The following is a 27063-nucleotide window of genomic DNA, read 5'->3' as shown; positions in this document are numbered from 1 at the left end:
TTTGTGACTGTGGGAGGAAACCAGAGCACCCGGAGGAAACCCACGCAGACACGGGGAGAACGTGCAAACTCCACACAGTCAGTCGCCTGAGTCGGGAAATGAACCCGGGTCTCGGGCGCTGTGAGGCAGCAGTGCTAACCACTGTGCCACCGTGCCGCCCACACACAGATGTTCATGACCCTAGTAAAACAGTAATGCTGCAGGTCAAATGATTCCCTCTGAGATATTGGCTTTCATGGCTGACAGTACCTCCCCAAGGATCAGTCTTGTGCTTGCAAAAGTTGACTGAGTTTCTGTTTCTTTACGATTGCTCAGTGCATCACCTTGAAGTTATAAGTTACCCAGAAAGGTTGTGAGGGGGTGAGGGTTGTGACATGGCTTGTGGCTCTGAGCGGTGCCAAATCCCACTTCGACATCATTCTCCTGGTGTTGGTTAGTGGCCAGTATCTTTACAAACTCGCTACTCTACACATCTGAGTCTTAAGCTGAATGGGGAGCATTACAGCTGAACCCTCACTTAACATCCCCAAACTGTCTTCTGCTTGAAGAAAGAAATCACTACACAGTGCTCTGGCCATGAACCCTAGCCCTCTCTCTCTACGTGTTGCTTAACCAGAATTCAGGCTTCTGAATTCCCCTTCCCTCCCCAGCAACTGCTGGTTTTGAAAGTCCGTTAGTAGTCTTGGTTATAGCAGAGTTGTTGAGCTGCACATGTGTATATATTCAAATAACTCCCTTCCATTGGAGGTGATTGTCTGTTTATCTGCTGGCTGACTGATCATTACAGAGAGTTAAAGTTTAAACTTGATTTGAATTTCTCTCCTGGTAGGTTATTCTGAGATCAGTCCAGTGCATGGTGCCACCGTGGTTCCAGACCTGAAGATGGAAGATGCACGAGTTATGGATATGGTGTTGAACACAGTGAGCCCTGAACCCCTGCAGCCTGCTGTTCCGCTCTCGGTAACGCTGGGACTGACCATTGTCTACACTGCACTTTATGGACTCCTCTTCCTCCTTATCTACATCCAGCTCTGGCTGGTGCTGCATTACAGGCACAAGAAGTTCAGCTACCAGACTGTCTTTCTCTTCCTGTGTCTCCTGTGGGCTGCTCTGAGGACTACCCTCTTCTCATTTTACTTCCGAGACACCATCAAAGCCAACACCCTGGGCCCTTTTTCCTTCTGGCTGCTCTACTGCTTCCCGGTCTGCCTGCAGTTCTTCACCCTCAGTCTCATGAATATGTACTTTGCTCAGGTAACCGTGATAAGCTTCTCGCAGCTTGGGAGGGCTGATTTTGTTTGTCTTCTGACCTGGGCAGATGAATGATTGTAGCAAATTGAAAATCTCCCTCAGGCTGCTTTTGTTAATACTAGCTTTTGGAATATTGTGTGCAAACCTGGTCTCCTTCATGTTGGAAGGATGTTGCAAAACTTGAAAGGATTCAGAAAAGATTTTTTTTTAGATTAGATTACTTCCAGTGTGGAAACAGGCCCTTCGGCCCAATTACAAGGATGGTGCCCGGGTTGAAGGATTTGAGCTTTAGAAAGAGGTTGAATAGGCTGGGGCTGTTTTCTTTGGAGCGTAGGAAGCTGAGAGGTGACCTTATAGAGGTTTATAAAATCGTGAGGGGGCATGGATAGGGTAAATAGGCAAAGTCTTTTCCCTGGGGTGGGGGAGTACAGAACTAGAGGGCATAGGTTTAGGATTAGAGGGGAAAAATTTAAGAGGGGCGTAAGGGGCAACTTTTTCACGCAGAATGCGGTACGTATATGAGCTGCCAAAGGAAGTGGTGGAGGCTGGTACAATTGCAACATTTAAAAGACTTTTGGATGGGTATATGAATGGGAAGGGTTTGGAGGGATATGTGCTGGGTACTGGCAGGTGGGATTACATTGAGTTAGGATATCTGGTCGGCATGGACGGGTTGGACCGAAGGGTCTGTTTCTGTGTTGTATGTCTCTTTGACTCTATGATAGATGTGTGCTCTTTTTGATTTTCTTTGAGCTGGAATCTTTGTTTTAGAGAGTTTCAAACCTGGGCCAAACAGGAAGTGCCTCAGTTTTTAAATTCAGTGACAAGATGTTGGCATTGCTGGCTAGGCCAGCATTTATCACCCACCCGTAACTGTCCTCTGCGCAATTAAGTGTCAACCACATTGCTCTGGGGTCTGGAGTCACATATCGACCAGACCGAGTAAGGATTGCAGTTGTCTTCCTTAAAGGACACCTGTGAACTAGATGGGGTTTTTCTGGCAATCAGTGGTTTTGTGGTGGTCGTGCCACCCCTAATTCCAGATGTTTATTGAATTAAAGTTCTGCCCTCTGCTATGAAAGGATATGAACCTGGATTCCCAGAGCATTACCAGGATCTCTAAATTAAAAGTCTAGCATTAATACCACTAGGCCATCAGCTCCCCATCTGCTCCAGAGCTAAAGGGTATGTTCAAATCCAGCTCTTGATCATTTGAGCTTAGTTTGAGACAGTGCTCCTTCTTGGAGGTGACACCTTTTGAGATAAAAGCAAAGATAACGTGTGGTTCAAATAAAGGTTAAAGCCCCAAATTACGCAGCCCACCCGTGCCCCACACACACACCCACACAGGCTCTCACTCTCGTGTACACATGCACGTTCTCTCATGCTCGCACACGCACCCCATGCCAAAATGTAAAACAAACAAACTCAATCCATTTATTATTTTCTGGAGTCTAGTCGAATGTACGTTAACTCTCACTATTAATAGTGCTTCAGGAATCTCTGTTTCTCAGCGGTATGATATATGTAAATGCTATATGTTTCCTTTTTTCAAAAATGCTTGCACCTTAGACAGACCAGAAATACAAAGACAATTCAGCCACCTCCGTTGTTCAAATCACAGAATGTAGAATCCCTACAGTGTGGAAGCAGGTCGTTTGGCCCGTTGAGGCTATGCTGCCCCTCTGAAAGACATTCCACCCAGTGCTAACTGCTAAGCCACTGTGCTGCCCTATCATCAAGCTCCTGGTGTGGCTTGCCCTCCTCAATTCTCAACAGAAGAGCTAACTTATCAACTCTCCCTGATCCTTCAGATGTAGAAATAAAGACCTCTGCTGCAGTGCTCTTTGTGATCTCGGGTGGCAGCAAACTGGTTTATAGTCAACAATTTGTGGTTGCCAGTTTGTACAGAAAAAGCTCCTACAAATGCCATGCAGTTGTTTTATCAGCTAACATGGTTTGTTGACGTTTGGTTGAGAGAGGAAATGTTGATTGGAACCCCTCCCTTAGCCCTCAGTGTTGCCCTGATTGCATTTGGCCACTTTATTGTTCAGTGCCTTTCCATTAATTGCTTCCAGATAGTTCCAGTTCCCAATCTCTCTTGTGCTCAGTCACTTGGTGAGATGCATTGGTTCACTCTCTGCTCCTCCGTCCTGCAGCATTGCCTTAAAACTCTTGAATGGTGCGACAGAAAACTCCTGTTCAAAGGTTAAAATTGCCCTCTCTTCTTTCAGTATGTCTGGATCCTGAAATGACTGATGTACTGCAGATAACGATGCACGTGAGCCAGCAATAATCAGCCGAACCCAGTTTATTAGTTTTATGAACACAAATTGAGATTAAACTGGTGGAGAGTTCTAGCTTAATAGAAGATAGAACCAATCTGAAGCCTATCTATCTTACACTATTCCACTATCATCCATATGTTTATCCAATGACCATTTAAGTGCCCTTAAAGGCAGGTCTACTACTGTTGGAGGCAAGGCATTCCATGCTCCAATACTCTGAGTAAAGAAACTACCCCTGACATCTGTCCTATGTCTAGCACTCCTTAATTTAAAGCTATGCCCCCTTGTGCTATACATCACTATCCAAGGAAAAAGGCGCTCACTGTCCATCCTAGCTAACCCTCTGATCATCTTATAAGTCTCAATTAAGTCACCTCTCAACCTCCTTCTCTCTAATGAAAACAGCCTCCAGTCCCTCAGCCTTTCCTCATAAGACCTTCCCTCCATACCAGACAACATCCTGGTAAATCACCTCTGAACCCTTTCCAAAGCTTCCACGTCCTTCCTGTGATGCGGTGACCAGAACTGTATGCAATACTCCAAATGCAGCTGCACCAGAGTTGTGTATAGCTGCAGCTCCAAAACTTAATCCCTTAACATAAAAGCTAATGTTTAGTTTCCCCTTTGCTTTGGGGAAGTTGACTTGCATTTTATTGTTGTCAGACAACAGACTGGCCCCTTGCCTTTTTTGTTTCTGCTCTGTGCGTGTTACAAGGATTTTGTAACGTGACTGGTTGGCAGTTTGAGGGTTGTGTGTCAATTCGGAGGTCATTGTGCAATGCTGAGATGAGCTGCAGCTGCAGACAGGAGAGAAATTGGCTTTCTGTGTGCAAAAGTGAAAAGCTTATTCATATTGACAGCCAGGCTTTATTCCCACTCTGCTTAGTCAGAGTTCCTGCTTCTAAACACTGCCTGGTGACTGCTTGGCAAACATGCCCACAGGTTTGCATTAATCAAGACGTTTGGTTACCTTGTCGTTGAAAAGCTGCTGGCTAGGTGCATTTGCTAAGACGAGCATTCTGAAGGTAGGCAGCACGTGTGGATCAGAAAGGAATTGTTATGTTCAGCAAGCGAGGTGGAAGAAAGCAAAGTACTGGTCTGAAAATAGTACCCAGTGGATCTGTGGCAATTTTCAAATGCAAAGGTTCCTCTAAGCAGTGTGTATTACTGGATGTTGGTTTGCTTGCTGAGTTGGAAGGTTCATTTCCAGACGTTTCGTCACCCTAGTAGGTAACCTAGTGGGCCTTCGGATGAAGCACTGTTGATGATTCCTGCTTTGTATTTATGTTTGGGTTGGTGATGTCACTCCCTGTTCTTTTTTCTCAGGGGTGGCAGATGGGGTCTAACTTGATGTGTTTGTTGATAGAGTTTCGGTTGGAATGCCATGAATCTAGGAATTCTCGTGCGTGTCTCTGTTGGCTTGTCCTAGAATGGATGTGTTGTCCCAGTCGAAATGGTGTCCTTCCTTATCTGTATGTTAGGATACTAGTGAGAGAGGGTCTTGTCATTTTGTGGCTAGTTGATGTTAATATATCCTGGTGGCTAATTTTCTGCTTGTTTGTCCAAAGTAGTGTTTGTTACAGTCCTTGCATAGTATTTTGTAAATGACATTAGTTTTGTTTGTTGTCTGAATAGAGTCCCCTCACAGTTTGTGACGGTGCAAGGAGGGTGGTGGTAGGATAGAGGAGGCCAAAACCAGACGGCATAGGTTTAAGGTGAGAGGGGAAAGATGCAAAAAGATCCTGAGGAGTAACTTTGTCATGCAGAGGGTGGTGCTTGTATAGAACGTGCTTCATTCTCTCTTTCAGAGAAAACAGTTCCCCTAGTCCCTGTCTTTAAAGTGAGACCTCCCTATCCTTACACAGTCCCCAGGTTCTAGGCTTCCACACAAGAGGAACCATCCTCCCTATATCCAGCCCCATCAAGTTCACATTCAAATAAGAGGTCACCTCTCATTCTTTTAAACTCCAATGCATATAAGCCCGACCCGTTCAACATTTCACGCAGCAGAATTATTTTCATCGTAACACTGGAGCAAAGGTATCCTGTTGTCCTAGCACCGGTATTGCACACTGCCTCCATAACATAACTATTTGATAGTTGCAAACTCCAATATGTTGTGTCGGAAACCACAGAGTGCACTTAATGTTGGGTCCTGGGGAGTTTTGCTGAACAAAGACCTTGGAGTATGAGTTCATACTTAATTGAAAATGGAATTGCAGGCAGACAAGGTGGTGAAAGAGACGTTTGGTACACCTGCCTTTATCATCAATTGCATTCAGTATAGGAGTTGGGAGATCATGTTGTTGTGGCTGTACAGGACCTTAATGAGGCCACGTTTGGATATCGTGTTCAATTCTGGTCTCCCTGCTATAAGCAGGATGTTGTGAATCTGCGACTGGGTTCAGAAAATATTTACCAGGATGTTTCCAGAGTTGGAGGGTTTGAGCTATAGGGAGAGGCTGAATAGGCTGGGCTACTTTCTCTTGAGCACTGGAGTCTAAGGAGTGACCTTAAGATCACAGATAGTGTGAATAGCCAGGGTAAGCGAGTCCAAAACTCGAGGGCATAAATTTAAGGTGAAGGGGGAGCAGGGAGATACGAAGGGGATGTAAGAGGCAACGTTTTCACGCAGAGGGTGGTGTGTGCCTGGAATGAGGTGGTGGAGGCTGGTACATTGACAACATTTAAAAGGCATGTGGATGGATGAATAGGAAGGGTTGAGAGGGATATGAGCCAAGTGATGGCAAATGGGACTAGATTAATTTAGGATATCTGGATGAGTTGGACCAAAGGGTCTGTTTCCTTGTTGTACATCTCTGACTCTACGGAAGTTAAACAGCCGAATGCATACGAGTCAGCAATTAGTTCCAGCAAATGTAAGCAACTGCCACCAAAGAAACAATAGAAAGTAAAGTTACTTTAACATTCTATACATTACTGGGGAATTTGTTTCATTGCTTTGCTTCTTAATTGGGAGGGTGAGCATTCAGCAATGTGGTCAAAGGCGGGACTCCTCCACAGCCGGCTTCTGATGCAGGAGGTGTTTGCTCGTTCCTCCCACTCCCCATATCAATCCTGTTCCTCCCCTGCTGTGATTTCTACCACGTTTTGCTTTGAGTGATCGCGTTTTAAAACTTTCATTCCAGGTAGTCTTCAAGACGAAAGCAAAATATTTCCCCGAGATGGCCAAAAAGCTGTAAGTGACACTTCTGCTGTTACGTATTCGGGACCAAAGCGTGCTTGTTGAATATAGAGAATTAATAAAAGAAACAGGGGAAAACAAATGATTGATTAAATGTGCTGGAGAATGGTGCCATTGCTGCTTCAGTATTCCTGGTGTGGGTACACCGCATAATGCATGGCTGGAATTGTTCAGGGATCTGAGCCTGGAATCACCAGTGCAGAACCCAGTATGGGCGGACTGCACCACCAATATGGTCGTGGATCAGACCAACCCCCCTCAAAATATTTTAAGGTGATAGTCTCGACTCTAACCTTTTCTTACTTTTAAAAGGCAAATGTGAATATTACTTGAATATTGTGTCCAGTTCTGGTTGCCCTGCTATAGGAAAGATACAGAGGCTTTGGAGAGGGTGCAAAGCAGGTTTACCAGGATGCTGCCTGGACTGGAGGGCTTGCCTTATGAAGGAAGGTTGAATAAGCTCAGACTTTCCTCTCTGGAGAGGAGGAGGAAGAGAGGAGACCTGATCGAGGTACACAAGATAATGAGAGGAATAGGTAGAGTCAATAGCCAGAGACTTTTCCCCAGGGCAGGATTGACAGGTATGAGGGGTCATAGTTTTAAGATATTAGGGGAAAGGTATAGAGGAGACGTCAGAGGAAGGTTCTTTATGTAGAGAGTTGTGAATGCATGGAATGTGTTGCCGGCAGTGGTGGTGGAAGCAGAGTCATTAGGGACATTTAAGTGACTGCTGGACGTCACATGGATAGCAGTGAGTTGAGGGGTGCGTAGGTTAAGTTATTATTTTTTATATCAGGATTAAACCTTGGCAAAACAGCGTGGGCCAAAGGGCCTATTCTGTACTGCACCCTTCTATGTCCCTATGTTCCAGATGCAATGCAACTAGTTAAACTATTTGGCGTTAAGCAAAACACAATTTATTTAAACACTGTAGTTAAAGGTACAACCAGAGGAAGAGGAATTTAGAATAACAACTCTATTGGAAAAGTTAACAATAATAGATACAGTAACCATTACTAACTAACTGTTCCAATATAGTAACATCCTATATGCACACCCATTGGCTAAAAGGCAAATTCAGACACAGATTCTCACAGGCAGTTCTCCAGTCAAGAGAAAACCTAGAGAGAGTAGCAGCCAGGAGACATTCACTGAAGCTTCCAACTCCGTTCAGACCCCAATAGCTTCTGAAACTACTGGAAATAAAACCCAAAACCCAGAAATCTGGATCTGGGCGAGCTGGCCACACCCATTCAGGCTGTTAAACACAACACAAGGCCTCCCACTCTGTTTACAATACCCCAGGCTGCTCGACACCTCTGCCTTACAGCCTCTCTTCAGAAAACAAGGGGCAAAAGTAACCTCCCAATGTCATAACATTGTCACAATACAAAGTTTCATGATATGCGTGTGCACATTGTCCTGTGGTGTCCACTGGTTACATGGTTTCACACAGGGTACAGCACCTCCTGCTTTGTGGTCTCCAATGGGACATTGAACATTTTGTGCAGAGTGAGGGGCATCTTCTGTTGTGTGAGTCCTTGTACTGAAATTAGAGAGTTAATACGTTGTAATTCCCAAAATGGAGGTTGTGCCATGATTCAACCGTGAATGTTTTGGTGGGGCCTTGTCTTAGCTGTGCTGTAAGTTTCTTTTTGGTAAAATAATTGATGATGGTATATCCAAGATGGTGGCATGGTAGGTAGTTTCTGGGCTTGTCAGAGCCCACCCTCTCCAGGCCAGCAGCATCTGTGTCTCTATGTACATTTCGTCTTTGTCTTTTTCTTTTCTTTCTTCATCTTTGGGGCGGTCGCTGCAGCATCGGTGGCATGGATTGGGACTTTTGATAGTGGCTGGGCCCAGCGGCTGGGCCCGATGTGGTAGTGCCCAGAGTGGTGGCTCTTTGTGGAATTAGGTGGCAGTAAAGCCTGTGGCACTGTTGTTGCTCCTCCTGGAGTGAGACTCCTTGAGGACTGGAACACCTTTCAGAGACCTTGCAGAAGCCATGATTGAGACCCAACTTACACAGAGGATAAAAACTCTTATTTAAATAATTTCTTTTTATTCTTTTCGTAACTTTCAATTGTACCGGATTTTGGCAACAACACTTTTTGCTGTTTCTTCAAGGTATGTGTGACAATAAAAGTAATCGTTCATTCATTCAACCCAGGATTTGGAGATGCTGGTTTGATGACAATGTTGTTGTGATTGGTTTTGAGAGCATTGTGATCAGGTGATGTTCTGCTCTACCTTTTCGGTACGGCTAATGAATCTGGCATTTATATATTTCCTGACAGTTTGAGCACACTTGTCAAGCCCAGGGCAGCAGAGCTCCAGTGGGGTCCAAGTTGACCCCTCCTTTGGTCGCTTCTCTACCGATTCCTGTGATGATTGTTCTGGTTTGTCGGCGGGCTCATTGCGACCACTACTGGCATCTTGAATGAATTGCTGGAGTCTTGTTCATCTGATGAATTCTTCCGTGTCTGCTGCAAGAACCATGGGGTCCATTTTGGCAGAAATTGAGACCCCTGCTAAGAACTTTAGTCTCTTGTGGTCGAAGGGTGTGGTCCAATAAGTTGACAATTGACTTCCCCGCAGTGATAACATAATCCATTGTGGTGCTGGGGTGGGCTTGGCTACTGCTGGTGATGCCGAGTTTGTCCAGTTTCTTCTTCTTGGTGTGTGCGTGTATGTGGTGTAGTTTTGTCGCCTTGTCTGTTAGGCAATGTCCCGTAACTGTACTGCTGTATCCTGAGTGCAGGCTGAGAGTGTGGACACCATCTTAATTTCAAGGTTGTGGTGCCTGATGTAGAGTTGGTGCACAAGCTGATTGAGGAGTTTGTGACAGCTGTGGTGGCATAATCTCTCCGCATAGTCCGTGTTGTAGGTTGACTTGAGTGGGTTTGTGATCCGTAATCCTTTTGGGATCTTTCCTGCTTGAGTGCAATTCTGCGGAAACTTGATGTCTGTGTCTATATGTTTGGAGATCCTGTCCACTTTAGGCCGGCAGTTAGTGTTGTTGATGGTTCTCCAAATCATGACTACCAAACAGTTTACTGGAGAAGTGCAACTTGAAAGAGTTCAGAAAAGATTTACAAGGATGTTGCCAGGTTGCTGCATTTGAGCTATAGGGAGAGGCTGAACAGGCTGGGGCTGTTTTCCCTGGAGCGTCGGAGGCTGAGGGGTGACCTTATAGAGGTTTACAAAAGCATGAGGGGCAATAGACAGGGTCTATTCCCTGTGGTGGGGGAGTCCTGAACTAGAAGGCATAGGTTTAGGGTGAGGGGGGCAAAGATATAAAGAGACCTACGGGGCAACTTTTTCACACGGAGGGTGGTACGTGTATGGAATGAGCTGCCAGAGGAAGTGGTGGAGGCTGGTACAATGACAACATTTAAAAGACATCTGGATGGGGACATGAATAGGAAGGGTTTGGGGGTATATGGGCTGGCAAGTGGGACTAGATTGGGTTGGGATATCTGGTCGGCATGAACGAGTTGAACTGGAGGTGCTGTACATCTCTATGACTCCATGATCTATCTGCCACGGCGGGATTTGAGCCCAGGTTCCCAGAGTGTTACCTGAGTATCTGAATTAACAGTCCAGCGGTAATGCCAATAGGCCATTACACAGCAACCCCCCTGGAATTTTGCACAGAAACTGTCTCCTTGCGTTTGATTCGGGACTGGATTCTGAAAATGATCCTCTCCACCGCTCTGGCCATCAAAATATTTTTCTGACTTGAATGAATGAAATCTCTCACTTCCTGTGTTCTGTCCGGGCTGACATCTAAACTGATGCCTCTTCAGATCTGTAGTTCTTCTTGTGGCCTTCCTTTTCACCCACACTCTTTAACTTCCTCTTTACCCCAGCTGCCTTCTGATGTGATTTCTGCAGCTGCAATTTTTTTGAGAAGCGAGTGGCTGTTTGTTGTGGAGAAGCTGAATTGGCAAGTCCGTTCCCAGTGCTGACAGGAAGCTGGGTGGAAATGCATCACCACAGAGTGTTTCCATTGCCTCGGCCAAGCCAGTAAACTCTGTGGTTTCAACTTGCACTGTTTGCGACACTGGAGGGTGTGGTGGCTGTAAGGCTGCTCTCCCTGTCTGCCACCTGGATCAACTGCAGTTTACTCCCTACATTCATACTCTGAGGGATGAGCTTCTCAAGGTTTATAAAATCAAAGCTAAGGTAGAATAGCCAATAGCTTTTCCCCATGGGAGGGGAGTCTAAAAGTAGACGGTTTTCAGGTGAGAGGGGAGAGACACAGAACGGTCCAGAGGGGCAATATTTTTCACACACAAAGTGATGAGTGTATGCCAGTGGTGGTAGTGGAGGCGAATACAATTTTGTCATTTCAGAAACATTTTGGATAGGTAGGTGGATGGATTGGATAGGTATGGAGGGATATGGACCAAACACAGGCGAATGGGACTAGGTGAATTGTGAAAACTGGGTGGTATGGATAAGTTGGGTCATGGAACCTGTTTCCATGCTGTCGACCTGTATGACACTTGCGTCTTGTGCAGAACCTCCTGCACAACATCTCTGCCTTTATGTTTTGGATTAAAGCATTTTGATGAAGAAACTAATGGCTGTGAACTTTGTACGGCTGTGGAGTTAACAGAACAATGCAGTTTTCTTAGACAATACAAAAATAGGAAGAGGAGTAGGCCATTTGGCCCTTCGAGCCTGCTCCGCCATTCAGTAAGATCATGGCTTTTGGCCCCTCAGTTTGGGTTGGCTCCAAATCAATTCACAATGACACCTCCTAACTATTCTTTCATAGAATTCCTACAGTATGGAAGCAGGCCATTCAGCTGATCGAATTCAGTTTGTTGTCATGCCTCCCCAGTTGAACAGCTTGTTAGATTACGATGAAGAACGGCTACTCAGTTGGTGAGGGGTGAATTACTGCACTGAGCAGCACACGTTGACTGACTCCTGAGTCACCTTGCCCTACTGAGTTTGATCGAGCTGGATGTGCCCTCTCTAAAGCATCTCTCTGGAGAGCTTTAACGTTTTTGCCAACTTATGGGAGTGCCGGGCTTGTGACTGACCAAGATTCATTTGAGAAGGCGCAGAAACCCATCGAGAGACTTCTCTGGGAGCACACTGTCGATGAGTTGGAGAGAGTGTGCCAATCTCTGCTCCATCTTCTGCCTGTCCCGATTGGAGCAGGGTCTGCGGCTCGCGCTTTGGACCTCTGGACACAACTGGCCAATGAGGAAGCAGGTCATCCTTGATCCAAAGTGTCTGTCTCATCACTAGGACTTCTGGCTTTGGCTGCAATTTGACAACACTCGATACTGATAGCCAGAGGTATAATCATAGAATCCCTACAGTGTGGAAACAGGCCATTTGGCCGAACAAATCTGCCGACCCTCCGAAGAGTAATCCACCCAGACGTGTTCCCCTATCATTTTACTCTACATTTCCCCTGATTAATGCACCGAACCGACACACCCCTGAACAATGGATCATTACAATTAGTTGCCTAGCTAATACTTTTTAATAAACTTGTTTGGACACCAAATGGTGCATTGTAACAGAACTGGGCCCAAGAGGTACCTGTTTGTGGAGGGTGAGGCAGGAGAAGCATAAGATACTGCAGCAGGTGAGGAGAGCGAGAGGGTTCCAGTAGTTAGGTTGTGGAAGGGAGATGGGGAAGTAATCAGGAAATGGGTTGATTAGGTTGGGGAGGGGAGATGGGGAAGCTGCATCAAAGGGTGAGAAAGCGATGCTGCAGATGGAGTGGGGAGAGATGGGGGCAAATTACAATCATTGACAGAGAAAACGGGTAGGTTGTAACGGGTGAAGAGAATGAGACTACAAAAACACTGAGCAGTTTTAAATCTGACAACAAAGGAATACTTAGCTGTGTAACCAGGAAAATTGGGTATTTCTGAGGTAGTGTATTTGTTACAAAAAAATGTGGAATCTCAAGCTTAATGCTGCGAATGTTCAGGTACTATTCATTATAGGTGTCTCCATAGACACTGTCCATTATTTAAGTTAAATCAGAGATGTGTTGGGAATGGTAGTAACTGTGCACATGTCACATTTAATGCATTGTCATCACATCAGTCTGTGGAAATTGTATCTTGGATGAAGGCTTTCATATGTAGGAGGGAGTTGGTTATTTCATTAGAAAAAAGCAGGTTTATTTCTTGCCTGTTTCTCGTACAATTTAAATACCAGGAAGATGAAAGAATGAATTATTTCAAAAGGCTGGGACTATAACTAATAGAAGGTTAACAATTGCAAAAGGTATTAATGTTTTTCCGTAGGCTCTTCTGTGTGAGCCCAAATACCCCAATGTTAACACACATTATAGAAGGCCCTTGTTTTGTGACGGCATTACATAATGTTGGATGGATGGAGGGGCACATTTGGATCCCAGTTCCCAATTATGAAGGATGTGAGGAGGAGAGTTAAAGGTTGCAGTAAATTACTGCAGATGCTAGAATCTGTACTGAAAACACAAAGTGCTGGAAATCACAGCGGGCCAGGCAACATCCATGGAGAGAAAGCCCAGAGATGTGCAGATTAGGGTGGATTGGTCATGCTGAATTGCCCATAGTGTCCAGGGATGTGCAGGCTATGTGGGTTAGCCATAGGAAATGCAGAATTACAGGGATAGGAAAAGAGTCTGGGTGGCGTGCTGTTTGGAGGGTTGGTATGGACTCAAGGGGCTGAATGGCCTGCTTCCACACCGTAGGGATTCTATGATTTCTATGAAAGCAAGCTACCATTTTGAGTTGAGATAACGCTTTGTCAGAGCTCTGATGAAGATTCATCTAGACTTAAGTCGTTACTTTGCTTTCTGTCTCTGGATATACTGCCTGACCTGCTGTAATCTCCAGCAAATTTTGCTTTCAGAGTTAAAGGTTGGGCTTAGCAGGTGGAAGGGGTCCTGCAAACAATGAAAGCACTAAGGCCCACGATTTCTCTCCCCTGGGCTGTGTAGAGGTGTGTGTACGTCAATTTCAACCTCCAAAAATGTTTCCTTTGGGCCCAAAATGGCATTTACTGCACAAGCTGTCAGAGCGTACTTGCTAACTCTGTAAGAGGTCACAGTCTGGTGGAGAGTCACTGGACCCGAAACATTAACACACACTTTCTCTCCACGGTTGCTGCCAGACCTGCTGAATTTCTACAGTGCATTCTGTCTTTGTTTCAGATTTCCAACAGCTGCAACTTTTTGCTTAATGACTGTAATAGTTTTTTGTGCGCTCAGAGTTGTTGAAGCTTGCAAAGATCTTGGGTATTCATCCTTTTATGAGGTATGAGCACCTTGCCAGTCCCTGTTGGCCATCTTTCATTGGCATTGCACTGAATGGCTTGGCTGACCATTTCAGAGGGCACTTGAGAGTAAACCACATTTGCTGTAGAGCCGTCAGACTGTACAGAGGCAGCAGATGTGTTTAAAGTACCTATTCGAGACAGCTCAGGGAATTCCTGATGGACTGGACCTGTAGCCTCTCTTGGTTCATCCTGGAGATTGTGCTTTGTGGTAGCCACAGTTTAGTTTAAATTATTACCTTTTGTTTAACCAATAGATACCTACAAGGTTATAGATTAAAGTGGAGAGAGAGAGAGAGAGAGAGAGAGAGAGAGAAGAAAAAAAATGCCATTCATCTCTCCACCCTGGAGGCTTCCTCCCTCTATTCCTGAAGGGCTTTTGCCCGAAACGTCGATGCTGCCTGACCTGCTGTGCTTTTCCAACGCCACTTTGATCTAAACTCTGGTTGCCAGCATCTTCAGTCCTCACTTTTGTCTTGTACGTTCCTACAAGTTAGGCTTTAGCAGAGGAGCAGCATCAGCTCTTAGCCCCTCAGAGCTCTCTCAGGCTGTTCCCTTATTGCTGCTGTCTTTATACAGAATTTGGTGTTAAAATTACAAAAAACACCACATGTCATTAGTCAGATAAGAAGCAATAAATAGGCAAAGGTTTGCAGAGGAAGAGAAACTGATTGACAGGTCTGTGTACGCATGATTAATTAAGCTACATGCACTTCCAAGTGGGACTCCCTTGAACCAGACAGGATCCTTTTTAACAGGACATCGTAATGAGAGACTAGTCTAAATTATGTGGAAAGGCCATGAGGTAACCTCGCTCGGCTAACATTCCCAGTATCATTGTCCTAGAAAATGGCTTTTTCTTTTAAAATCATCTTAGATTCCCAAAACGCAAGTTAAATTCATAACATTCCCTGATCTCAAGCTCCAGGGAACAACACACACACAATCAATCCATGACAAACAAGTGTACACCCAAATCAGACCATAAAACGTTAACCTTTCCACCAGCTTCTGCCCTGTCTCACTCTCACTCTCTCGCGCACTCACACACCTTACTATGTCAGTTTTAGCCTTTGTGTTTTCCTAGCTTGTAAGGGTAACGAGACATTCACATTCCAGAACAGTCCAGATTTGGGAGCTGAGCTTCACACATTCAAATCTGCTCAGTGTGGTATACGTGAGAATGTGTCAGGATTGTTCTATTATGTGCATGTTCCACTCGGCTTATTACATTATAAGTTCTTTTCCTATTGAGTATAAGGTTTGTTAAGAGTCTTCAATATAAACCAGAAACTCAGTTCTGTACCATCCCAATGTGAAGTACATGCAGCTTCCAGCCCTCAGGGTGAGAAGGAAGTACTGCCACACATTCCACAAGTGAACAAATGTTATCACCTTATTTACACCGATAGATGCTAAGAACAGATGTCCTTAATTCTACTGAACAAATGAACCCCCCCCCCGCCACCACCCCATGGTTGAGCACTTTCCTGTATCTCCTGTAGATGATGTGTAAAGCTTTCTCTGATTTCCTTTGCTGAAGAACGTTAGTGAACCAGGTATTTTGTAAATGATAGTTGGCGATAGTTTCATAGCGCCATTACTGAAATGGGTTTTATGTCCTTGGAGTTATTAATTTAATTAAAAATTCCGTAAGCTGCCTTTCTTAAAAAATGAATTTGTGGGATATGTGGGTTGCTGGCTGGGCGGGTTGCTGGCTGGGCCCAACATTTCTTGCCTGTCTCTAGTTGCCCCTTGAGAAGGTGGGGGTGAGCTGCCTTCTTGAACCGCTGCATTCCATGTGCTATGGGTAGACCCACAATGTCGTTAGGGAGAGAGTTCTAGGATTCTGACCCAGCGACACTGAAGGAATGGCCGATGCATTTCCAAGTCCGGATGGTGAGTGGCTCGGAGGGGACTCGCAGGGGTTGGTGTTCTCAATTACCCACTGCCCCTGTCCTATGAGAAGAAAGTGGTCGTGAGTTTGGAAGGAGCTGTCTGAGGATATTTGGTGGATTTCTGCAGTGCACCTTGTAGATGGTACATGCTGCTGAACATCGGTGGTGAAGGGAGCAGATACTTGTGGATGTGATGCCAATCAAGCGGGGGTTGCTTTGTCCTGGAGAGTGTCGAGCTTCTTGAATGTTGTTGGAGCTGCCCCCATCTAGGGGCAAGTGGGGAGTATTCCCTCACACTCCTGACTTGTGGACAGGCTTTGGGGAGTCTGGCAGTGAGTTACTTACCACAGTATTCCTAGCCATGCCTGGCTTTGAACCCCTGTTTCCACAGCATTATACTGGGCCTCTGGATTACTAGTGTCCTGGCAGTCTCCACTGAAGTTGTCTTACCCAGACAGCAGAGAGAGCTGGACAGGCTGGGTTTGGCCCAGTTCTCTGAGGGTTTTTTTAAAAAAAAAACATGGATCCACTATGTACACTAGCTCCTGAGAGCTTTTCCAACCCTTCGCTTCCTTTTCTTTAGGTGTAACTGAGCACGTTCATGTCCCCACCACCCCGACCAGTGCTAATATTGCACATAAAATTTACCTATAGGGTGTGAAAGTCAGCACATGTTGTAGAAACATGGAAGGCCTAGAATGAATGTGTAAAGCCTGCTGCGACTCTTCTTCAGAACTGAAGAGCTCTTCAGAAAAAGTGTCAGATCTCTCTCCACAGTTGCTGGCAGACCTGATGAGTTTCTCCTTTTTTTTGTTTATTTTACATTCCCAGCATCCACAGTAGTTTGCTTTTATATGTATGTAAGGTATTTTACTAAATTTGTTCCTTGCCGTTCTGAAAAGGAGCCCTCTTTTTCACGGTCTCTCCCTCCACATCCTCGAACATTTTCATTCAGCGTATTTTTTTTTAAAATGTCCCTTCTGGATTTTATTCCCCATTATCCATTTCTTATCTCCAGCCTGTGGAAGTTTCTCAGTTGACAGGCTTCTGCAAAACTGCAGAAATCATTGAGCCGGGAATTCCATTATCCGTGATTACGCTCTTAAACCTGACGATAACAAAAGCCCAGTGTGTGATGAATGGGAAGTGATTTGTGTTCACAGCGGAGGGATGGGATGGTGGGTGGGTATGATTATTGGCATGGCAGGCTCACCCAGGAGTTCAAATGGTGTTCAGAAAACTGTCAGTGAATCAAAACATGAGTGGTTTATTGTTTTCTGTGCTCGATGACGAAGCGATGACTTCCACCCCCACACACATTTGCGACTGATTATGATCTGATTAAACATTAAATCTAAATTGCCGGTGCCATCTGTGGAAGCCCTTTTTTCTTAAAAACCTCTTTTCCTGCCCCCCCCTTCCCCCTCTGCCCAGCATATAATACAGTTGTAAAGTCCCGCCATTTGTGAATTTGCTTAACTGCTCCAAAATAATGTACACCACCCCCCCCCCCCCCCCCCCATTATGCATCCAATCTTCACTTATTTTGATTTGGTTTGTTATTGTCACACGTACCTAAGGATGGTGAAAGGTTTTGTTTTGCGTGCAGTATCGGCAGATCATAACATACAAGGACACGCAAATCACAGGGTGATTGAATAAGTGCATACAAAAAGTTATGGCTGCACTGGAGGTACTTAGCATTGAGGTTCAAAAGTGCAGAATGATTGAAAGACATGTGAGAATAAGATCTGCTGTAGGGAGCGTGCAAAGAGTCCACCTGTATGGTTACCATCTTGAGCAACACAGCTTTCAGGAAAGAGAGAAATCTGAGACTATCAACAACTAGGGGAGTGTCTTGATAAAGATTAAGATACAGAAGGCACTTGCATGTGTGCATCGTCTGTCATGTTTGTTGGAATGTTTGTATGTGGGTAGACTTTGCTGGAGAGCCCTGTGGTAGTGATTTGAGACTAATTTTACATTTCCTCTTTTATTGAGCAGTTTTTCCAGCAAGATGTCTTTGTATTTATTGGAAGCGTTCTTCTTCCTGTGTCAAATTTTGGGATGGTTGGACATTATGGGGAGACAGTGACACGTTGTTTATGCCAGTGGGCTAGTAAGCCTGTAATCCACCACTTCAACACACCACTGTGTTTCCTGGCCAACATCTCAGGCTTGCTGCAGTGCTCCAGCGTAGCTCAGCACACGCTGGAAGAGCATCGCCTCAGTTGGGAACTCTGTTGAAATTGAGTCCAGAAGGCTGCAATATTAGGGCTTCAGGCAACCTCTCCCAAGTCCTGACCCCAACCCCCTCACACAGCAGGTCTTATTATCACATGGGCACACCACCCATTGTTAGCCACTAATTGTCCCTGATACCAGCTATTTGTTCTCCCAGGCTGAATGTTATCCACTCCTTTGTCTGTCCAACTATCCTTCTCTCTCTTTGGGCCCTATCTCCAACTATTGTTTACTCCTTACCCATTTTATCCATTTTCTAGCTACCATCAGTTCGGAGGAAGGGTCACCGAACTGGAAACGTTAACTCCGATTTCTCTCCGTCGATGCTGCCGGGCCTGCTGAGCTTTTCCAGCAGTTTTTGTTTGCTTATAATCCATAGGCCCAGCCTTGAGCTCTGGACTGATTTCTCTGAAATTACAGCATGCCAGCTGGTGGAATTAATGGGGACCATTGTCAGATCGTTGTAACAAATAACCGATCAGGTTGTCCTTTCAGGCTGGAAATCTGTCATCCTGCCCCACGGTGGCTTGAATAGGTTGCACGGTGGCTGACAGTGCCAGGGAACCGGGTTCAATTCCAGTCTCGGGCAACTGTTTGTGTGGATCTCGCTCGCTCTCACTCTCCCTTCTCCCCCCCACCCCCCTCACCCTGCACTCGCGCGTTCTCTCTGTCTTCCTTACCCATCTCTCTCTCTTCCCTGCCCTTCCCCCGTCTCCCTCTACCCCCTTCTCTCTCCCCTTTCCTTCCTTCCTTCCTCCTCTCCCCCCCCCCCCCCCCCCCCCCCCCCCCAACACCCCTTCCAAAACCAGACTGTGGAATCTAAAACATGGAGACACAGTCTCAGGATAAGGTGCCTGATTGTGTAGGACTGGGAATAGGAGGAGCAGAGGGAGCAGCTCATTGGAATTGTCTACCTGATCCGGATTGTGGATGCTCTATTGCTAAATGTGTTTAAGATTGCACGAGACAGATGTTTGGGTCACCCATTTAAAGCAGAGGGTCATGAGGCTTCGCAACTCTCTCTGAAAAGATGGTGGAAGATACCACACCCTCTCTGGTGCAGGTTACCAGTAACTGTTGAAAAATAGTACCATAAAAGGCTGCGTTTACCATTGCAAGGTTACTAGAGTTTAATCTGGGAGAAAGTGAGGACTGCAGATGCTGGAGATCAGAGCTTAAAAATGTGTTGCTGGAAAAGCGCAGCAGGTCAGGAATGATTCCAGAAGAAGGGCTTATGCCCGAAACGTCGATTCTCCTGTTCCTTTGTTGCCTGGCCTGTTGCGCTTTTCCAGCAACACATTTTTAAGCCCTGGAGTTTAATCTGTACTGGAACATAAACAGAAATGCTGGAAGCAGTCAGCAGGTCTGGCAGCACATGGGGACACTGAAGTAGAATTAACATCATCTCATCTGATGGAAGATCACAACTGGCCTTTTGGTTAACTCTGGTTTTCTCTGTACAGACCTTACCAACCTCCCAAGTGTTTCCATCGTTTTCTGTTCTTCTTTAGGATTTCCAGCCACAATTAATTTTGTCACCTCTGTTGTGCGACGTTAGGTAGAAGCAAAGTTCTGTGCATGTTTGGTCGGGTTTTTCTCCCCTTCTGGCTTCCGTTTCTAAAAGAAACAAAACGCCGACGTTTGTGGTTTCAGACTTCCCATCCGATTGGTTTTCCTAATTGCCAGCTTGCTGTTTCTGACGGTGAATTTGACCTGTGCCTTGCTGGTGAAGATTCAGCACGTGGAGACCAAGACCATCGTCCTGGTGCGGGTCATCATCAACGACTCCCTCTTCGTCGCCTGCGCCATCACACTGGCAGTCTGCCTCTACGTCATTGCCAAGACATCGCCTTCCACCAGCATCTACCTGGAATCCAAGGTAACCCTGACAAACAGTGCAGGTGCACCTTGCTGTCAAGGGTGTGGTTCAAGCTATTAGTGTATTTCGGTGGGGTTTGGTTAGGCATTGGCTTCACAGCGATCCTCAGCTGCAGTCCTTTGTCTGTTAGCTTAGACAGGCTCTCTGTGTTGGGGCGGGAAAATGTCTATGCTTGAACCAAACAATACCCTCACTGTCCATGCATACATTTGAGAATACTGTATTGCTATTTTTGTTAAGAGGAGCGTGCAAAGCATGGGTGAAGGAAAGGATTGTAAAGCTTACTACTTTGTCAACGTTGTGACTCCCACGAGGGAGGGGAAACGACTTGGATTGCAGCTCCACTCTCCCCCTCCGTTCCTAAACCCTTGGCTGTAAACTGTGTGGAGATTAGATGGGGCATAATACCTGTTCAGACAAATGCTCTGTTGATGTTCAATGTAAAGGCAGAATACCGTGGTTGCTGGAAATCTGAAACAAGCTTGTTGGAAATTGCAGAAGGTCCAGGCAGCATCCGTGGAGAGAGAGAGAAAGTAAATGTTTTGAGTCTAGGTGACTCTTCATCAGAGCTGATGTGAAGTGTGGAGGGGGCAGCGTTTATGCAGTAGTTGGGGTTTGGAGTGCTGGGGGTGGAAAAAGGGTACTGATGTTGCAGAGTGAGTGATGGCAACTTGAGAATGGCAGAGCAGTGTGGTGCTGGAAAAGCCCAGCAGGTCAGGCTATAGATACTGCTATACTCATCCAGTAGAAAGTTCGCATTATTCAAACAGCGTCCATAGTTCATCAATCCCATTACAGCCAATTCACGTTGACGAAACGTGCCTTATAGCAGAACGACCTGTACTGACCTTCAGAACAGGCTGTAAGCTGCCTCATTGAACTGCAGCAGGGTATCGCAATCCCACCATCCCATCTGGTGTCTGTATTCCAAAGGTAACTTAAATTCCTTGTGTTTTGAGCATATTGGGATCTGGTTAAAAAGGGGGTGGGGAGCCAGGATGTGGAACCGTTGTGTGTGTGTGTGGAATATGCAGCGTAGGACGGGGTTCGAGCCCGTGTTGTCTGCGTGGTCAGCTGGATAAGTGGGCCTCGTGTGTCAGTAAGCGGCAGCTGATCTTGTTGTTAAAGAGTCCTCTGCCTTGAAATGATGTTTTCTTTTTTGACTGACTTTTCTTTAGGGGACGTCGGTGTGTCAGACCACAGCTGTGGGAGCACTGGTGTTCTTTCTGTATGCCAGCCGGGCCTGTTATAACCTAGTCGCTGTGATGTGTTCACCAGATTCGCACGACTCTTTTGATTATGGCTGGTACAACGTTTCTGACCAGGTGAGCGAGAGACAGGGGTGGGGGTGGTTTTGCTGTTGACTGCACACCGATGGCCTGGCTGTTTCCGGTTAACTCTTGCCTGGGTTAGGGAGGCAGAGAAAAGGAAAACATTTGATCCAGGAGGGCGTGTGTATCTGTCATGGGCAAAGCTCGAGCTGGGGCAGGAGCTGTTGGGGTCGCTGCTTCCTGCAGCGGATTATGCGCTCCAGTCTCGAGGGAGACTTGAACCTGCGACCTCATGACCCTGTGCGAGCAGGTTATTGCCTTTGGGAGATGGGGGGAGGAAATGATCATCGATTCGGCATGACTGTAAAGGTATGACACTGCTGGTGAATGAAATAAGATTGTGTGCGCGCGCACGCACATTAGCGCACTTCAGCTCTGATCTGGTATTGGGGGGTGGGGGCAGGTGGAGGGTGGGGAGTTTACGTTGCCAAATTGTAATGATGAACTTTTTAAACGTATTCCTTTATTTTCTATTTTTGTGCCTGAGAGGGCACCACAAATGGTGACATTGTGTGCATTTTTCCCTCTACTCCTTGAGTACGTGTGATAATGAAACCTAAACCAAATTGTCACTGTGCGTGTGCGTGTGCGCGTGCCTGCCTGTGTGGGCGCGTGTCTGTGCGCGTGTCTGTGTGTGTGCCTGTCTGTGTGGACGCCTGCCTGTGCACGCGCCTGGTGGTGGCAGATACTTTCCTTGGAAATGAAAAGAATTTTTGTTTCGCCTCCATCTCCTGCAGGCTGATCTGATGTCGAATCTCGGGGACAAAGGTTACCTTGTGTTTGGTTGCATCCTGTTTTTTTGGGAGCTGCTGCCCACAGCCCTGCTGGTGTTGTTTTTCAGAGTTCGCCGACCAGCTCAGGATCTGGTGAGTCTGGTGAGAGTTTGCATTGTCCTTGTCATTCTCCTCTCCTGCCCTGGTGAGAACAAATCTCCCGTGATCTCGGTGCTTCGGAGATGTTCTCTCAGAACTTCCACTGGAAGTGTGGCCAGAAGATTTGAAACCGTTATAAACTCTTCCAGTCAAGGTACCACTGGTTGTGTATCTGGCAGCTCAGGGCTGCTTCTTGGCTTCCTGGACGGTGTTTCAACTTGTAAGTACACTCAGAATGAGAGGCCAGTGCTGAATTCGACCTGAAACTGTGGGCAGTACTCCATTGTCCTCTTTCAGTAGACCTAGCAGGGGTTTGTGGTCCATTATGATGACAAATTTACATCCGTAATGGTATTGTTGGAACTTCCTGACTCCACATATGATGCCAAACCTCCCTTCTCCATCTGGCCATATTTGTGTGCAGCATAAGTCGAGGTCCTGGATGAATACACTGTTGAGTGTTCCTCTTGAACGGACGACCTAAAAGCTGAAATTATCTCGATGCCATACTGGGGTGGGGGTGTGGGTGGGTGGGCGGGTGGAGGAGGGTTTGTGGCATTGCATGCCAATGCCAGATCTCACTTGGGATCATAGTGTGTCAACACCTTAGAGGATGATAGCTGTTTCTTCACTTCCCTGAAACCCACGGCTTGACCGTGCAGCCAATGCTGACCCTTCTTAAAGAATTGGTACAAAGCTATCAGGATTGAGGCCAGGTTATATATGAACTTTCCAGAATAATTCACCAACCCAAGGAAAGACCTAAACTCCAGCACAGACGTGGGAGCCGGGGCACCTTTGACTACCCTCACATCTCCACTGCTTTTCGTCATTTGTATAAATGATTTAGATGTGAACTTAGGAGGTATAGTTAGTAACTTTGCAAGTGACACCAAAATTGGAGGTGTACTGGACAGCAAAGAAGGTTACCTCAGATTACTATGGGATCTTGATCAAATGGGCCAATGTGCCGAGGAGTGGTGGATGGAGTTTAATTTAGACACTCGAGATACTGCATTTTGGGTAGGCATATCAGGGCAGGACTTTAGATTAGATTACTTAGTGTGGAAACAGGCCCTCAGGCCCAACAAGTCCACACCGACCCGCCGAAGCGCAACCCACCCATACCTCTACATTTACCCCTTACCTAACACTACGGGCAATTTAGCATGTCCAATTCACCTGACCCGCACATCTTTGGACTGTGGGAGGAAACCGGAGCACCCGGAGGAAACCCACACAGACACGGGGAGAACGTGCAAACTCCACACAGTCAGTCGCCTGAGTCAGGAATTGAACCCGGGTCTCAGGCGCTGTGAGGCAGCAGTGCTAACCACTGTGCCACCGTGCCGACTTATACACTTAATGGTAATGTCCTGGGGAGTGTTGCTGACCAAGGAGACCTTGGAATGCAGGTTCATAGTTCCTTGAAATTGGAGTCTCTAGTAGATAGGATAGTGAAGAAGGTGTTTAGTACACCATCCTATATTGGTCAGAACATTGACTATAGGAGTTGAGAGGTCATGTTGCAGCTGTAAAGGGCATTAGTTAGACCACTTTTGGAATATTGTGTGCAATTCTGGTCTCCCTCCTGTAGGAAAAATGTTGTGAAACTTAAAACAGTGCAGAAAGAATTTACAAGGACGTTGCCAGGGTTGGAGGGTTTGAGTCACAGGGAGAGGCTGGGGTTGTTTTTCTCTGGAGCGTCAGAGGCTGAGGAGTGACCTGATAGAGATTTGTAAAATCATGAAGGGCATGGATAGGGTAAATAGACAAGGTCTTTTCTCTGGGGTGGGGGAGTCCAGAGCTAGAGGGCACAGGTTTAGGGTGAGAGGGGAAAAAACTTTCAAAGGGATCTAAGGGGCATTTTTTTTTTTCACAGAGGGTTGTCTGTGTTTGCAATGAGCTGCCAGAGGAAGTGTTGGAAGCTGGTACAATTACAACATTTAAAAGGTATCTGGATGTGTTTATGAATAGGAGGGCTTTAAAGGGATATGGGCCTAGTGGTGGCAAATGGGACTGGATTAATTTAGGATATCTGGTCAGCATGGACGAGTTGGACTGAGGGGTCTGTTTCCATGCTGTACATCTGCCTCTGTCTTCCATAGGGTGTAGCCCACTCTTGTCAACTCTGAAGTCCATGTAGGTCATGTTTTTCCCTTCTAAGCATATACCCACCTGATAGTCCTTAGATGTTTCTCTGTCGAAGTCTCGAAGTGCTCCTTATTTGTCTTCCTTGTTAATAACAGGTCATCTGAATAAATTGACCCTATAAAGTGTTCTCCATCGTCTGCTGGAAAATTGCACAGATTGACAAAACCCCAAAGGGCAGTCTTATGTTGGTGCAGACCCTGATGGGTATTGATCATAGCATACTTCTGGGAATGCTCATCTAACCGCAACTGCAAGTACGCATGGTTCCTGTCCAGTTTCATGAAGGACAGTCTCCTTGCCAGCTTTGCATATTAGTCTGATAAATATATGTGAGGGATTGGGTAATTATCCAGCTGTGAAAAGCAGGTTACTGTTCATTTAAAATTCCTACAATGGCAAACTGACCGGTTGGGCTTCACAATTGGTACGACCAGTGCTGTCCATTTGGCAAACTGCCCTGGCTTTATTATTCCTTCGCTTTCCAGCCTTCTGAGTTCTGCCTTTTGTTTTCACCCCGTAAGGCATATAGCACTGGGCAGGTCTTGTGGAATCATTGAATTGTTGCCTGGGTCAACATGCAAGCATGTTGCTAAGCAATTTAGTTGTTCCAAACCAGATGTTGGTGGACTTTCCAGGGCGTGCACTATCCTGGAAAACTGCCTAGGAGTTCTCTTGCTCAGTTTAAGTTTGATGGGACTCTTTGTTTTTGTCTTGAGTCTGAGCAGTAACTACAATGGCTTGCTGGCCTGGACCCTGAAGAAAATGTTAACTGTTTGGCCTATGCTTGGCTTTGTTTTGGAGTTTTGCTGTGGGCTGACCTGGAGTCCCTCTGTTCAGGATATGTCCTAAGTGAGGCTGTGCCTTCATCCAGTGGTGTTCTCCAAGTTCAGTCAGACTGGCGGGGGTGTCCACTTCCGTTGGAATACTCTGCAACTTTATTTGCTCCATTTGTCCCATTTTCCAATGATGAAGCCAGTTGTTGTGTCTGCTTGAAGTTCCGTTAGGCTTCAGCTAATAGGCTTTTTTGCATGGTTAAGTCATTAATCTCGTGTACCAGTCTCACAAATGAGAGGACAATGATTTCTGTTCTATTTGCTTGTGACACCTTGAGTTCTTTTACTAATCATATTAAATGACTGACAATTCACTACCAAGCAATCATTGCTTATTTACATGGCTGGTTTGTGTGGTCTGCTGATGGCATAACTTGTGTATATATATGCTTTGTGTGACTGGCTTAGTTACAATTCGCTGGTGAGACTAACTGCTGTCAAAGAGCTCCAAACGTAGCAACACCTCTCCTCCTTTTTGAAAGCCAAAGTTGCACTGCATTTCTGCTCATGTGCATTCCTTTCTCCAGCTAATGGTAACATTGCCTATAAACACAGCCTTGCACATCACTGTTAATGTTACACACAATGACACACTATTTGCCCTTGGTGTATGGGAAGTGTAGGCACATGTACTAACACCAAGCTGCTAACCCGCCTTGTGGGAATCAGTTTAGCTCAGTTGGCTGGACGGTTGATTTGCAGAGCAGTGTGATGCCAGTAGCATGGGTTTGGGTTACGATGAAGGACTCTCCTTCTCAACCTTTTCCCTTGCCTAAGGTCTGGTGGTCCTCAGGATAAATCACCACCAGTTGCTTCTCTCTAACGAGAGAAGCTCCTCTGGTCTGGTATGACTATGGCAACACAACAACATCTTGCCCATCTCCCCAGATGAACTGTATAGAGTCACACAGCATGGAAACTGACCCTTTGGTCTAACTCGTCCATGCCATTGAAGTTTCCCAAACTAAACTAGTCCCACTTGCCTGCATTTGGCCCACGTTCTGCTAAACCATTCTTCTTGATGAACTTATCCAAATGTCTTTTAAATATTGTAACTGCATCTGTATTCACACTTGTGGTAGATCATTCCATGCACTAACAGCTCTCTATGTAAATAAGTTGCCCCTCTTAAATCTTTCACCTCTCATCTTAAAAATAGGCCCCCAAGTTTTGAACACCCCCACCCTAGGGAAAAGATTTTGCTATTCACCTTATCTATACCCCTCATGATCTTATAAACTTGTATAAAGCCACACCTCGGCCCCCTATGCTCCAGTGAAAAAAAGTCCAAGCCTATCCAGCCTCTCCTTAAAACTCAAACCCTCCATTCCTGGCATCTTCCTGATCAATCTCTTCTGAGCCCTCTCCAATTTAATAATATCCTTCCTATAACAGGGCGACCAGAACTGGACACGGTACTCCAAAAAATGGCCTCACTAAAGTCCTGTACAACCTCAGCATGAGAATAGAGAAGACAAATGGGGTGTTGGCCTTTATTTCACAGTGTGTATAATACATCAAATAGGGTAGTCTTGCTAAAACTGTTCAAGATACTAGATAGAATGCACCTAGAATATTGTGAACTGCTCAATACTCTGTTGGGTTCCAACAGTCACGCTGTCATAGGAATCACCAGATATTTGACCCACTGAGAGCTGATAGTGTAGACAATGACATTGTCAAATCTTCTCTGTTGATTTTGTGTAGAATGGCTGCTGTAGATAGATAGACTTAGTCTTCAAGGTGCAGTGTGTGTGCGAATGATAATGAAATATTTTTGTCATACTTCAGTGAGACTGATCACAT

At 45.8% G+C, this 27063-nt stretch overlaps 1 protein-coding gene across 3 annotated transcripts in view; it reads left to right on the top strand.

The window, feature by feature from the left end:
• The window catches only part of LOC132836356 (integral membrane protein GPR137-like), a 42366-nt gene that overhangs the window by 7485 nt on the left and 7818 nt on the right, over positions 1-27063 (top strand). For all 3 annotated transcript variants that reach the window (XM_060855835.1, XM_060855836.1, XM_060855837.1), the window contains exons 3-7: positions 830-1254; positions 6689-6738; positions 19842-20067; positions 21246-21392; positions 22136-22264. In XM_060855835.1, coding sequence (XP_060711818.1) covers positions 883-1254; positions 6689-6738; positions 19842-20067; positions 21246-21392; positions 22136-22264 — 924 coding nt within the window. In that variant the 5' untranslated portion in view covers positions 830-882. The remainder of the gene's footprint in view (positions 1-829; positions 1255-6688; positions 6739-19841; positions 20068-21245; positions 21393-22135; positions 22265-27063) is intronic.

The sequence above is a fragment of the Hemiscyllium ocellatum genome, chromosome 46 (assembly GCF_020745735.1).
Source record: "Hemiscyllium ocellatum isolate sHemOce1 chromosome 46, sHemOce1.pat.X.cur, whole genome shotgun sequence".
Classification (NCBI taxonomy): domain Eukaryota; kingdom Metazoa; phylum Chordata; class Chondrichthyes; order Orectolobiformes; family Hemiscylliidae; genus Hemiscyllium; species Hemiscyllium ocellatum.
Note: the sequence above shows the minus strand (reverse complement) of the source record. Positions and strands in the feature narration are given on the sequence as shown.